This window comes from Drosophila grimshawi, unplaced genomic scaffold (genome assembly GCF_018153295.1).
Source record: "Drosophila grimshawi isolate 15287-2541.00 unplaced genomic scaffold, ASM1815329v1 contig_848, whole genome shotgun sequence".
NCBI classification, from domain to species: domain Eukaryota; kingdom Metazoa; phylum Arthropoda; class Insecta; order Diptera; family Drosophilidae; genus Drosophila; species Drosophila grimshawi.
The window spans coordinates 11,227,067-11,242,277 of NW_025063692.1; the positions used below are offsets into that span (position 1 = coordinate 11,227,067).

At 33.2% G+C, this 15,211-nt stretch overlaps 1 protein-coding gene across 43 annotated transcripts in view; it reads left to right on the plus strand.

Moving 5' to 3' along the window:
• LOC6565802 (sodium channel protein para) overlaps nucleotides 1–15,211 on the plus strand; it is a 62,804-nt gene that overhangs the window by 34,620 nt on the left and 12,973 nt on the right. For 12 of the 43 annotated variants that reach the window (XM_043216122.1, XM_043216121.1, XM_043216125.1 and 9 more), the window contains 7 exons: nucleotides 864–1,051; nucleotides 1,140–1,383; nucleotides 3,896–4,077; nucleotides 5,040–5,522; nucleotides 6,688–6,861; nucleotides 11,617–11,739; nucleotides 14,212–14,334. In XM_043216122.1, coding sequence (XP_043072057.1) covers nucleotides 864–1,051; nucleotides 1,140–1,383; nucleotides 3,896–4,077; nucleotides 5,040–5,522; nucleotides 6,688–6,861; nucleotides 11,617–11,739; nucleotides 14,212–14,334 — 1,517 coding nt within the window. Of the gene's footprint in view, nucleotides 1–863; nucleotides 1,052–1,139; nucleotides 1,384–3,865; nucleotides 4,078–5,039; nucleotides 5,523–6,687; nucleotides 6,862–7,646; nucleotides 7,770–11,616; nucleotides 11,740–14,211; nucleotides 14,335–15,211 lie in introns of all 43 variants that reach the window. The other 31 variants (XM_043216139.1, XM_043216138.1, XM_043216143.1 and 28 more) reach the window with 6 other exon arrangements.

A 15,211-nucleotide genomic window follows, 5' to 3' on the forward strand; every position in this document is an offset into this window, starting at 1 on the left:
TTGTCTAATTACTACCAACAGAAATATTTCTCTAAAATCACTCACAATATGTTGTAGGCTACTGAAGTAATTGTAATGTTTATTGATAAGTAGTATGTATCTTAATTTGTGTGTATCTCGTACGTGTCTCAGCACTAGCTACAAATCTCACTTGAATACAATATCAATATTCAGTTTATTGAAGACTTTTTATTTTGTTAACTTAAGATTTAGTGCAGATCCCCTTTAAAAATTCTACATAAAAAGATGTCCGCTTAAAATTTACTATGCCGAGTTAGCTCCGTCCGTAAATGAAAAACAAATCAGCTACGATCATATATGCTACATATGTCGAAGGCCTTCATTTAGTATTTGCGCTGCATAATGTTTAAGTTGAGTTTGGGTCCCATTGCCTGGCTGGCTGGTGCCTTTTGCTGACTTCTGTAAGTACTATCGTGCAACGAGCAAAACTTTTCCTCTGGCTTATTAACTCTCTCTAACTTTATTCCTAATGTACCATACAATTTATATAGTTAAACCAAAAAAAAAAAAAAAAGAAAAACAAACTGCAAGTCTGCAACTTGGCTGCATTATTTTGTAGCATAAGAGCGGCGCGCGATTTGTTTTCGTTTTCCCTTTTTTTCTTTACATGTTTTGATTTTTAATGGATTATTTTGATTGTGGTTTTTTGTACGAATTTTTCTCGCATTTTTCAACACTTTTTATGGGTGCTGCTGCCACTTTGCACACGCTTTCTGTATGTGGCTTTAGTAATTGAACAAACACGAAAAAAATGAATTAAATAATACAAAAACCAAACCATTAAGTTGTATACATCACATTTGATATTAATTCCACCATTGTATCCACCCGGTACGCTATAGATCATAAAGATCGTTTTCCGGATGGCGATCTGCCGCGCTGGAACTTCACAGACTTCATGCACAGCTTCATGATCGTGTTCCGGGTGCTATGCGGCGAGTGGATCGAGTCCATGTGGGACTGTATGTACGTGGGCGATGTCTCCTGTATTCCATTCTTCTTGGCCACCGTTGTCATCGGCAATCTTGTGGTAAGTGGATTTGGTCGTTCGAGCAAAAAAAAAAAACAAAAAAACGTTTCACACGACAATTACTATAATGACAATGTTTTTCTTGCAGGTTCTTAACCTTTTCTTAGCCTTGCTTTTGTCAAATTTTGGCTCATCTAGTTTATCAGCACCGACTGCCGACAATGATACCAACAAAATAGCCGAGGCCTTTAATCGTATTGGTCGTTTTAAAAGTTGGGTTAAGCGTAATGTTGCTGATTGTTTCAAGTTAATACGTAACAAATTGACAAATCAAATAAGTGATCAACCATCAGGTGAGAGGACCAACCAGATCAGTTGGATTTGGAGCGAAGGTTTTTATCCACTTGTTTTCAATTACTAAACTACTTTTAATTATATAATATGTATAATGTAATGATAATAATTATATAATCAATGATATATAATTGCGTTAACGTTAACTTCAATTCATAATTGGCCAAAAATTACATGTTCTAGTTCAGCCAAAACCCAATTCGTCTAAAACTGTAAAATGTTCAAATGTTCCTAGCTAACAATTTGAAAATCAAAAACCAAACCACAAATTCTCTTTAGTTAGTTATCCACTTGTTCCCCTCCAACCCAATTCCAACCTGTCATGAAAATCCACATAATGACTTACTATAACAAAAATCGAAGAAAGAAATATACCCAATATATACAAAATAGAATCAAATCGAATACAATCAAATCAAATCAAATCAAATCACATCTCGTTGTGCCATTTTGAATTAAATTTTTCTTTTGTTGGTTTCCGTTCGATTTGAACATAATTGTTGTTGTTCAAACTTCAAAGTGACTATGCATATGTACATATGTATTAAAGTATGTATGTATATATGTATGTATGTATCTGTATTTGTATATGTATACGTTTCTTTGTACTCGTATGTATGCATCTGGGGCATCAAGAATTGCGCCGAGTGTGACATTTCCGCTCACTTCATACCTTGTTAATCTACCTACCTATAAAATAGATTCGTAGACTCGTCATATTCTTAGCGTTAGTATTGCGTATTTAGTGCGTATTTAGCAAAACTCATATATACATTACTTTTTTTCTTAGTACATTTTTAACTTTCAACTTGTACTCGTCGCTCTTGTTACCTCGTTTACTCGTTGTCTTCTACTCTTTACTCTTTTATTTATTTTCCTATCAGCCCTTAAGCATAACGTTCTCGTAATTACTTTCACAGCTACCCAAATATGTATGTGTACGAATATATATATAAATAAATATATTTATAATTATATATATATAGACATATATACATTTATATATATAGGTATGAATGTGAATGTATATCTACAGCTAGCAGTTAGAACTGGTCGTATTCGAATTTTGGGTAACACCCATTCACAATGTATCCACATAGAACAACTTGTGTCAAGTTTTGGTTTTCGTTCGATTTCATAACTCCCACATCCTTTGTGTTTTACAACAAATTTGCACTCAAAAACAAAAAAAAAAAAACCAACAAAAAAAAAAAATGAACAACTTTGGTCATTTACAAGAGCCTCGATTTCAAAAACTACATATTAGCGAATTGCCTACGGTTAACCTGAAAATAAATAAAACAAAAGATAATAGTAAATTTAATATGAATTTTTGCTAGATGCCATTTGTAAACGATGCGAAAATAATTATAGAAACCCATTGTAACGAAAATTATATAAATTGAAAGTAAAACAGTGGATTTGATCCTTCATAGTGTTACGAAACTTTTCTTTTTCGATATTATTGTTGTCTGTGTATATTGTATATTGTATATGTATGGAATTATTTTTTGTAAAACATAAAAAAAAAAAAAATACCACTAGCACTTAAATTGTATCATTAAGTTGTATTTAATGTAAACTTAGTGTGTATGTAATACTCATTTTAACCCAAAAGCCAGGTATCAAACCATATTGCCAAGCTACAAGTACGACAAAAGTACACACGGATAACACCTTAAATTTTGACTGGCTTTTGGAAATGACAGTACAGCATTGAGCCCAGTTTCATTTTGCTATCGACAATTAGATCATCCATCTAGCGATCATCTCATCTCACTCTGCAGCTCTTTTTTTGGGAGCCCGATCAGATAATTTACCGATATGCGTTGTTCGCTGTTGTGTTGTTTGAGCGTACAATCTGGACCGCTGTCGAACCGACGTTTTTTCAACTGTGCTGTTATCGATATTTATCGCCCAGTTTAGAAAACGTGCCCTCTACTAAACGTGCATTGAATATGTATGTGATGTGTTTTGTGTTTCACTATGTGTCGTAAACAAAAAATTGATCCCAATATGATATTAACCGCATAACTATCTTTATTCTTTTCATTTATGTGTTTTGGCTTGTCATGATTTAAAAAAAAAAAAAAACATAACAAAAATGATCGCATTATATTGGTCAACGTGTCAAACAACGCATCAAATCTATCATATTATTCAACCAACCAAATCAAATCAAAATATAAAAACAAAACAAAAAAAAAAAAAATGTATAAATGATCGACCAAAAACGACAACATCAACAACAATGACAATTTATATATATATAAAAAAAACAACAACAATAACAATAACAACAACAACTCTTTAATGCGAACGGCAACTGCTTGTCTTGAATTCGTCTGAATTCGCTTTATGATTTCCATCATTACCCATACATGTACAACCATATATACATACGTATATACATATATACACATATGCTGTATATGCTATATATGCCATATCTATATTATGTAACATGTACATATCGAAAATTAAATGTCTATAACGAAATGCAAAATTCGGATACGAAAGGCAAGGGCGTTTGTCGTTGTATATCTGCAGAACATGGTGACAACGAGTTGGAACTGGGACACGACGAGATCCTCGCTGACAGTTTGATCAAGAAAGGAATTAAGGAGCAGACACAGCTGGAGGTAGCCATTGGTGATGGCATGGAGTTTACGATACACGGCGATATGAAAAACAATAAGCCGAAGAAATCCAAATATCTAAATAATGCAACGGTAAATAAGACAACTCGAATTTAATTACATACTATTCAATTTTCAATTACAATTATACATGCACATTTGAACATACATGTACGCATAATATATATATGTACATACATCTATGCGTGTTTACATGTGTACATACATATTTGCCAGGGCCATGACAACATTTTGAAATGAAGAAAGATTCTATGACTATACACTAGATGAAAAATGTGATGAAAAGATACTATGATGTAGTACAGCATATCTTACAGAATGGGCATACAATTAGTTGAATGTGGTCCGAATATTTTAAGAACTCGAAACATAAGCTTCTGAAATTCCGTTGTCTTCAATAGAAAAGCTAGCCTGATAATTCGAATTAACGCTGCATTCATCTAAAAACCAATCCATGGCCCAAAAGGCAGTCTTGACAAAGTTATAACTGATATATGTAGTATATGTAGGCAGTACAGCAAAAAGACGGACATATTGGAAGTTTCAAGAAGGTGGCTTTAGCACTACTTTGAATTTGCAAAGAAAGAAACAGAAGCATATTGGCGAGTAATGCTGATAAAGAATCAATATACTCAATGGGTTATATATGTACATGCAGATATGTGTGTATGTGTACATATATTGAAAAATATATCTATGTTCTATGTGTAACTTTTAGTACTACTACAACCTATGTATTTTATTATTATATACATATTTAGACTAATTTCTTAACGACAACAAATTGATTTATATTATTTATTCATTTCCTTTTCGTTCATTTTTTTGTTTTCTTTTACATATAACTGTCTATATGTGTACTGTTATGTGTGTGTGTATTCCACAATCCAATCAACCAAAAAAAAAAAAAAATTACCAAAAAAAACCAAAAAAAAATGATAACTCAACCAACCAATCCAACCAACTGAACCCGACACTTGAACTGAAATCGTTCCAAAATATAAAAAAAAATATATATATAAATAATTATACAGATGATTGGCAACTCAATTAACCACCAAGACAATAGACTGGAACACGAGCTAAACCATAGAGGTTTGTCCTTACAGGACGACGACACTGCCAGCATTAACTCATATGGTAGCCATAAGAATCGACCATTCAAGGACGAAAGCCACAAGGGTAGCGCCGAAACGATGGAAGGCGAGGAGAAGCGCGACGCCAGTAAAGAGGATTTAGGTCTCGACGAGGAGCTAGACGAGGAGGGCGAATGCGAGGAGGGCCCACTCGACGGTGATATCATAATACATGCAAACGACGAGGATATACTTGACGAGTATCCAGCTGATTGCTGCCCCGATTCGTACTATAAGAAATTTCCAATCTTAGCCGGGGACGATGATTCGCCGTTCTGGCAAGGATGGGGCAATTTACGACTGAAAACTTTTCAATTAATTGAAAATAAATATTTTGAAACAGCTGTTATCACTATGATTTTAATGAGTAGCTTAGCTTTGGTAAGTCAACTACAACAACTACTTACAAAAAAAAAAAAAAACACAAAATTTGATAAAATATTTTTGCCATTTTGAATTGTTGCAATTCTAAAAACTTGCAACAGTTTGGAATCTCACAAAAATAATTTACAATAAATTAATTAATTAAAACAATTAAAACAAATACAAGAAAAATATAAGTAGTTAATCAAGCCTTGCTTAAACTTTACCAAAGTTGATTGCTTCATTTTATTATTTCTTTTTGATTTATTATTTGACTCTAGAGTCAATTAGAGTTTGCTAGTGCAGCTTAGTTTAGCCTAGAGTAAATATTTTAACTACATACATGAAATAGACTAAAATATATTATGTTTTCATTAAATTCATTTCGAACTTTTACTGATGGCAACACATTTCACAATGCTTTATGCCTAATTTTGCTTATGATACCTTAAATCAAACCCCATAAAACCAATATGATCAATTCAAATGTTCCTAAATAAGTCCCCCTTTCTTATATGCCAGCCAGCTAGCTTGTTGCTATCAGTAGAGTTTAAATTTATACGGCTTTGGTTTAATTTTAATTATTCAATTAACAAGTAAAACATGTACATAAATGAGTCTCAACAAATTTGACTTTTGACCTAAGCTCAGGCACACTTCAGTCAAACGGTGTGTGTCTTTGCTTAAGTCAGAAGTGCACTCGCTATATTTGCAGATCAATTGGAATCATCGGCACATTGAATTTGAGGGCTTTTGTTTAGCGTTAGCTTTAGCGTTAGCTTATTGTGAGAGACGCCTATGCGTATTATTTCAAGAATTTTGTCTTCAATTTCTTTGAAAATTTTTCTTTAATTGCGTTTGACTTTGATTTGTCCGTAAACGAAGAAAAAGACACAAACAAAATTCATCAAAGTTGCCTATTTTCTTGCGTAAAAAAGTAAAAAAAAAAGAAAAAAAAAAACAAAAAAAAAACAAGTATGATATTAATATTAATAATAAAAGAAGTATAGATACTGTAATATGAGTAAAGTCTGTAAAACGGCTACACATATTTAATTACCATATTGTTTATGATTATCTAGCTTCTTATACTGCTTCTAGATACAATTTGTATGTACTTGTAATGCATTTCTTTTACAAATAACTCAAATACCCCCACCCTCCATCCGCGTAATGCAAACAGGCTTTAGAAGATGTCCATTTGCCACAAAGGCCCATACTGCAGGATATTTTATACTATATGGACAGAATATTTACGGTTATATTCTTCTTGGAGATGTTAATCAAGTGGTTGGCGCTCGGCTTCAAAGTGTACTTCACGAATGCGTGGTGCTGGCTTGATTTCGTTATTGTCATGGTAAGTCCTCATGTTGGCCGAGTAGTAAAGCATTTGACTCTCTTTTAAGTTACTTATCACGAACCGAATCCGAATTAATTATCGACTTCTGCTCTTGAACCAAAACGATAAGATCTTAAACCAAAATTCAAGATAGAAACAAACTTACATTCTACATACAAAAAAAAATAAAAAATTCTTTACTAAACCAACACCTATACAAAAAAAAAAAATTAAAATAATAAATAAATAAATACACTGACTGACCATTGGACTATATATATATTGTATATGTAGAAGAAAAAAAACAACAAAAAAAAACTTTATGAAAATGTAAATGATTTTTATTTTTGCTATAAACTTCGTACATTTACATATACTTAAATATGTCAATACCTTTGATCAATGCTGCATACAAATTATGTAACGGTTAACAGTTAGGAGATCTACATATATAGAACATATATGTGTAATACACACATATGTTACCATAGTAGTATAACAATGAACCCGTAAGCAGCCATGTATAAAATCCTGTTGCTATATTAGACTATTTAAAAGTATTAGTCAATTTAGTTAGTGATTTATTTAGTTTAGACTAAGCATAATTACAACTTGCACATAACCTTAACGTATATAGATACATATATAGATCATTTCGATTCCACTTGAAATTTGAGTTTGCGTTTCGATTTTCGTTTTTAAGTTTCATTAAAAATTTAATTTTTGAATGGTATCTGAAGCGGCTTATGCTCAAATACATACTATTATATATGGTTACTTATGGTCATGTAATGGTCGTTTAGCTGTCGCTAATCAATTTGGCTGCGGTCTGGTCCGGAGCCGACGATGTGCCCGCCTTCCGCTCGATGCGGACCCTACGCGCTTTGAGGCCATTGCGCGCCGTTTCGCGATGGGAGGGCATGAAAGTAAGTAGTTTCCGTTGGGATTCTCTATCAGACACACGCACACACACACACACACACACACACGCGTACACTCAAACACACACATTCTCTCTTTCTCTCTCTCGTCTCTCTCTATATCTGTTTCTCTCTTACTCGTACATATGTATGTGTCTTGCGCTCGCTCTCAATTTCCATTTCTCCTCTCACTCTATCTCTCTCTTTCTCTGTCTCTCTCTCTCTCTCTCTCTCTGTTTCTCTCTGTCTCTATCTCGCTATCTGTGTGTGTGTGTGTGTGTGTGTGTGTGTGTGTGTGTGTGTGAACTAACATATATGTATGTGTGTATGTGTGGCTAAACACTAGTATGTAAACTCAGTTGCATATATGTAAATATAATATACATATATCTTTGTTGTATGTATGTACATATATACAAATAAATGTTGTAACCCACTACTAACTTAACAAATTTCTATTAACAACTATATATCATAATTACTCATCAAATTCACTGAGTCTCTTTCGCTCTCTCCCTCTCTCCTGCGCTCTCTCTCTCTCTCCCTCTCTGTCGCCATCTCTCACGAGATCTCCTGTGCGCTATATATATCTGTATCTTTCTGTTGTGCTGCTTACTTTCGATAATACTGTGTGAGCGAAGCTGCACCAACAAACTGTTTTATACAGTGCCAATTATAATTGATCTGCTGCAGCAGTTTTAACTCGTATACGCCTGCAATTCTGTTATTGCCTCCTTCTTATACGAGGCGTATACGACTGCCAACATTTTAGCTACATATATACATATCTATATCAGTGTGTGTGTGTGTGTGTGTGTGTGTGTGTGTGTGTATGTATGTGTGTGTGTATATGGGTGTGTGTGTTTGTTGTTATATATATATATATATATAGTTGTTATCAGCTGTTATCTGTGTTGAATACCAAACAATTGTTTACACTGCGCTTAGGGCGGCGCTATGCTAACTGTTATTCCAGCCAGTTTGTGTGTACATTATTTTTGTGTTATTTAACCCGTGTGCCTAACCACCCAGCAATATATATTATATGTTCTACATATATGGATGTATGTATGTATGTATGACAATTGTGTATTATATTATCGTATTAACATATATACATTTCTTTCATATATGTACGTATGTTTGGATGTATGTATACCCATGCTTCTATCTGTCAACTTTGTCAACCCAACAACGTTGTTGTGTGTAGGTGGTGGTAAAGAAGGAGCTTTTCTTATTTTTACATTTATTCATGTCATCATGTACCCACTTATGTTTACATATTAATGTATGTATGTATGTATGTATGTATGTATGTATGTACATCTGTATTAATCATGTACGTTGCTACCGTGACGCTTTAGCTTTGTATATTATGTATTTATATTGTCATACTGATATCAACATATATTTTGGATAAGTTCAATACAGTCGCATAGTGTAGCGTCAACTTTAGACTGTAATTTAGGCTAGTTAAGTCACTACGTATAACAGTTGTATAATATGTATTATAATTATATCATATATATTAAGCCCGAAACGTACTTGCTAAACCATTTAACACATATGTATGATGTAAAGATTTTCGAAATGAAATCGTGCTAATTGTAAAAATTTAATGAATAGTCCCCATTAGTTGCCTATATCCGTATTCACAAATGTACTTCCTTCAAATCCCGTATACAGTTGAGCTTTCTACCGATCTTAGAATTTAGCGTAAAGCGTAGCATTTATTATAACTACCATTTGAATACACATGAAAGGACCTGAGCCCGGAACACCAAAACCCGAACCAGACCCATGACCTAGTCCCTTAGCGGCACTAAATACTTATTATATTCAAATGTATGTATATGTATATAGACATGCATATATATATTATTCGCAGATGCACCACCACTGTACAGGAAAACCTTCTCGACTTAAGTGTCGCCTATTGTAAAAACGAAATATTCCCAATATTCATTTGTTGTTGAACTGTATAAGTATATATTATATTCGAACTGTATATAAGAGTATACTACTACACTACTATATGTTGTTTACAAACACCCCAATAGAAACGACAGTCGAATACAAGTGCAATTGTCAGCATTTGAGAAATTTGACAAATACGCAGTGGTGGCAGTGTTTTACTTACATACTAGCCGCATCCAAAATCTAACAACTATTCTCACAGTGACAATAGTCACCGCTTGGTCTCTATGGGTAATATTTCCAGGTTAAACTGGTTTCAATTCAAACCCAAACCAAGCAAAACCGAAACGAAAGCAAACAAATTAAGAACTTTTGTACCTACCAACCAGCCAATGGAATCCACAAACCAATCGAGTCCGGCAGCAAAGTTTGAGCAAAAATGTGTCAATATAAAGACAAAAGCCAAAAGATAAAAACCACATCAATATTTTCAAAAGAAACGCATCTCCTTAAACCAATAACGAAAAACAAAAACCTAGTGCAAAAGTCGCACGGCTACACAATAGACCAAAAGGCAATGCAAACGTCATTTTTTTTATCCCAAACATACACACACACTCACACACACACAGAGATGTGTGGGCTTATATGTCAGCACTTACCATTATAATGTAACTGTAACTGTAATTGTAACTGTAACTCTAGTTAACCATGCCCACAAGAAAGAAATTACAATCATTTGGTCCATTTGTGTCTGCCTCTTGGCGCTTGCATGCCGCATTCGTCCATTGTGGAGCCTTGTGCGGCTGTTAAGGGTGCAACAGCAATTTTTTTTATTCCCCCATTTCGATTCGATAGGTGTGTGTGTGTGTATCGTCTCTGCAGCAGCGACTACAATACTCAGTCAGTCAGTCAGTCATCCAAGATATACCGAGATCATAACACACACGTAAACCTTCTCTTTCTGATAGATTCTCGATCTCTTCTACTCTTATACCCATTCGAACTACCCCCAAACAATATCCTCCATCTAATTTATACGAGAAAAGAGGCTCTCGATCTTTGCCAGTTCTGCTACTTACCTATTTATCAATCCACTCTTATACTACTACTTATACTTACTCTCCATGTGCCATGAGTGTTGTAATCTCCTGCAAGTTGTGTTGTGTATCGAATGTTCACATACCCTTCAGCGGTACTTGTACTTGTCCAATTGTAGCGTATACTTGAACCACAACTACTACTACTACATGCATAACAGCAACAACAACAACAAAAATACAATAAGTATGTACTTCCAATACTCAAACCTTATACTATATACTATATCTACATCTATGTGTTAACATGTTTCGTTTGTGTGCGTGTGTATCAGTCGATTTACCTGTACTCCTCTATATATTTATTTAGCTAACTAAATACTTACATATGTTGTATGTGTTTTGCAAGTACAAACTATATATCTAAAATATATGTATTCCATAACACTAGGCTACCATATAAGTTATCTGATTAAGTCTAAGCAACTGAATCTAAACTGAATCAGGCTTAAGCGCAATGCAAGTAAGTTTCCCGTTAGGCTCGTTCCGCCATTTTGTACCAGAGTACAACAGCAGTAAGCAGCAGCTAACTTATATGTCAATTCTTTAAAAAGCTTATTTCAGTTATGTATGTATTTTAAACCATATGAGTTTGAAACAAGAACAAGTACGACAGGACAAACACTTACCCAACTTAACTAAAACAGTACCCAAAACCAAAACTATTAAAAAAAAAACCAACAAATTTCAAAAATTGAAGTTCGAAAACAGACACTTACATGTATCGTATCTATTTATTAAAAAACCAAAAAAAAAAAAAAAAAAAAACCAAACAAAAGCAAATAAATCTAAATAAATTGTTAAACTTGGCACTATTCGAACTATATCGAAACTAGGTATCGCTTATCAACTTCGTTGCTTCACTTGTTGGAGCTGGTGGTATTCAAGCCTTCAAGACTATGCGAACGTTAAGAGCACTGAGACCACTACGTGCCATGTCCCGTATGCAGGGCATGCGGGTACGTACTTTCATACAAATACATTCAAACAATACCAAATACAAACAAACAAAAAAAAATCAAAAACAAAAAAAAACAAATACAACAACCAAACAACAAACAGCAAACTTTTAAAACAACATTTCAATATCATCATTCAGTATCAAATTCAATCAAATTCCACGGCGCAATTCATATTTTCGATAACAGAAAAAGAAAAAACAAAACAATGACTGCTGTTGCAGTTGTGTACACTCTTATACGAGCGCTGTATTACTCTTATACATATTCATGCCACAATTTACAAGCGAATAACCACCAAACACAAACACACACAATACCAATAACCCAACCACTAATTAACTAGTTAATTATAACCATCAAATGTATTTAGTCGAAATATTAGCAAAACTTTAAATACATAATTAAAAAATATATAAAAATACATACAAAAATTTAAATTAATTATCAAAGTGCAGCAGATAATTTTGTTTTTTTTTTATATAGATATATTCGTGTTATACATAGAATGCATCCATATTTTGTTGACTGATTAGATAAACTTATTTGTAATATTTTGATACTGAACACCGTTTTTTCATATCTTATATATTTGGTTTTTTTTTAACTACTTGATCGTATACCGTTTTACCGTACTCAACATACTCGTACTCGTACTGCATAAGTAATTAATTGCTCCTTTTTTTAGAATTGCCTGATATCTCACACCCACAAGATCCGCCTCTCAGCCTCATCAGCATCAACTCCGCTCTCTCTCTCTTTCTCTCACTCTTTCTCTATATCTATATCTATCTCTCTCGCTCTGCTCTCTGTCTCTCTCTCTCTTAGTGCTAATTGAATCGATCATTTCAGTGCCTCAAAATTTTACCACCATTCTAAGGTTTATTGGCTTCATTAATCGTAGATTTATTCATACACAACCATGCTGGTCAGAATTTTGATCTTATCTTATACTCATTGCCTGCCCAACACAGCCACAAATCAACTTACGTATCATCGAATCCAAAAGTTACCTACTTACATATGTAAAAATGTATGTACTACAACAAAATAAAAAAAAAGAAAGAACATTATCGTACATATCCCAAAGTTAGCTTAACAACTTTCACATTCGTATTTAATAATGATGTAATATAGAATGAGTAAAGTTAATGTACAAATTATTTGGAGTGGAGATATGTAGCTAAAGGCGAATGACAAATTTAGGAACAATGCGTTCTAAATGAGAGGCTATCTATGGTGTAGAAATATAATTTATTCTTGAAGACTTGTTGTAATAACTAAGATTTTCTAATATCGAGCATCCTTACAATCAAAAGATATATGTAGTAGTGCGATCTTTTAAAACTCTAATTATTAAAATGTTCAGTTTTTATTTTATATTTATGTATGTGTATAAAATTGAGTATTTTGTTATGCGTATGTACATCTTAAAATAAATACTTGTTCAGTTTGGCTTAGATATATTGTAAAATATAATTTCAAGTAAATTTGCGCTGATTTCTAATTAAAACAAGTACTATATATATATTTACAAATATTTCGCAAGAAATAGGAGTTCTGTTGTTAGCAATAATTTTGATAAACATATTTTGTTAAGGTTGGATATGCTTGGATACTTGATATTAAACTTATTCCGTAGATAGGTTAATGATCCAATTCCCGTTTGATATCATCTACGATAATGCATATGCTTAGTTAAGTTATACATATATAATATCATACGATAATGAGCACCAATTCTTAACCTCTTTAACTTAGAGTTAGTGCACCAAAATGAATTCTATATGCCACGACTACTCACCTCCACTTTCACATCACTGTTGTGTTGTACAGTGTATGCAATTTACTGCTTCTGCATCTGCTGCTGTATTATATCAATTATTGTAATTTATGCAAATGCTTAACGCCTGTTTCATGCTGTTTATCGTATAATGCACTGAACACAATTAGACACTGACATTAGACACCATCAAGTATTACTAAACAAAAGTCATAATATCATATCGATCAACTAACACCAGTTCACAACACAACTCGCAACAACTGCTGATGAAATAACTACTACATATCTTAACATAAATGTACTATATCATGCTTACTACACACTCTACTTACATATATATATATATATATATATATATATATATATTATATATATATTTTATTATAAATTGCTATTACTATTGAATTGACTAAATAACTCTCTGCATTTATTGTATTATATTCTATATACTCCCCTCAAAAAAAAAAAACAAACAAACAAACAAAAAAAAAACATTGAACCACCATAATTCATCTACACCACTGTTCCTGAAATCCACATCTTCCACATCAACCTGAAAAATACCTTGAAAAATTCCCCACATCGCAATCGACATCGACATCGACATCGTTGCCAACGACGACCCGTTAAATGTGAAATTCGTATTCCAAAAAAATGATATCGAAACTAAATTATGATAAAACCAGGTCGTCGTTAATGCGCTGGTACAAGCTATACCGTCCATCTTCAATGTGCTATTGGTGTGTCTAATATTTTGGCTAATTTTTGCCATAATGGGTGTACAGCTTTTTGCTGGAAAATATTTTAAGGTACGTTCAAACGATTTTCCAAAAACAACTCAAATTTAAGTCAAAAAAAAAAAAAATAAATGATTACCAAAAACCAAATACCGTTTACAAAATTCAAACAAAACGTTACAGAGTCGAAAAGTGGTGCAATTCTCAAAAACGAGTTTTGTGCTATTTTTTTACTTCAAATCCAAATCCAAGCAGCACTTAATTAGCAATCAATCAAGATTAAAAACAAACGTCTTCTACTTGAAATGAAATGCGTATCTTTGCATCTATTTTTCGTAAATAGTTGATCAAATCAAAACTGAAATCAAAATTGAACTCAAAATACTCGTACTATGCAGAATATCCTTCTTCGAAGTACTCGTACTGAATGCATACTACTCATTAACAAGTACGAGTATAGGAAAGCAATGCAAACTTAAGAAGAAGCTTGTCGCCTGTATTCGTACTCGTCCCGACTCTTGTAAATATGCTGCTGTACATACTCCGGTAATACTTGTATGTGTACATAATGTCCACCTCTACATATCTACCATATGTACTTCGAACAATGCCCAACTGTATCGCGTCAAAATGCATTCCAGTTAGGCAAAGAGCATGAATAGTTGCATATATTAAACCAAGTAAACCATGCGACAAGTCAGTTGCACCAGTTACTTAACTAACAATTAGTACACTTTTTAGTACTAGCATTTAGTTTTGCCTTTTGCACAAAATACTCGAAACAATAACCGATATCAGATGAAGCCAAGAGGCTGCAATTAAATATTAACTATATAATGCTAATTAGCTGCTGAATTTACACATACACACACACACACACAAACACCTATTTACACCACAACTACAACAACTTGTAATGCCTAAATCTAAAAAACAAAGAAACATATAT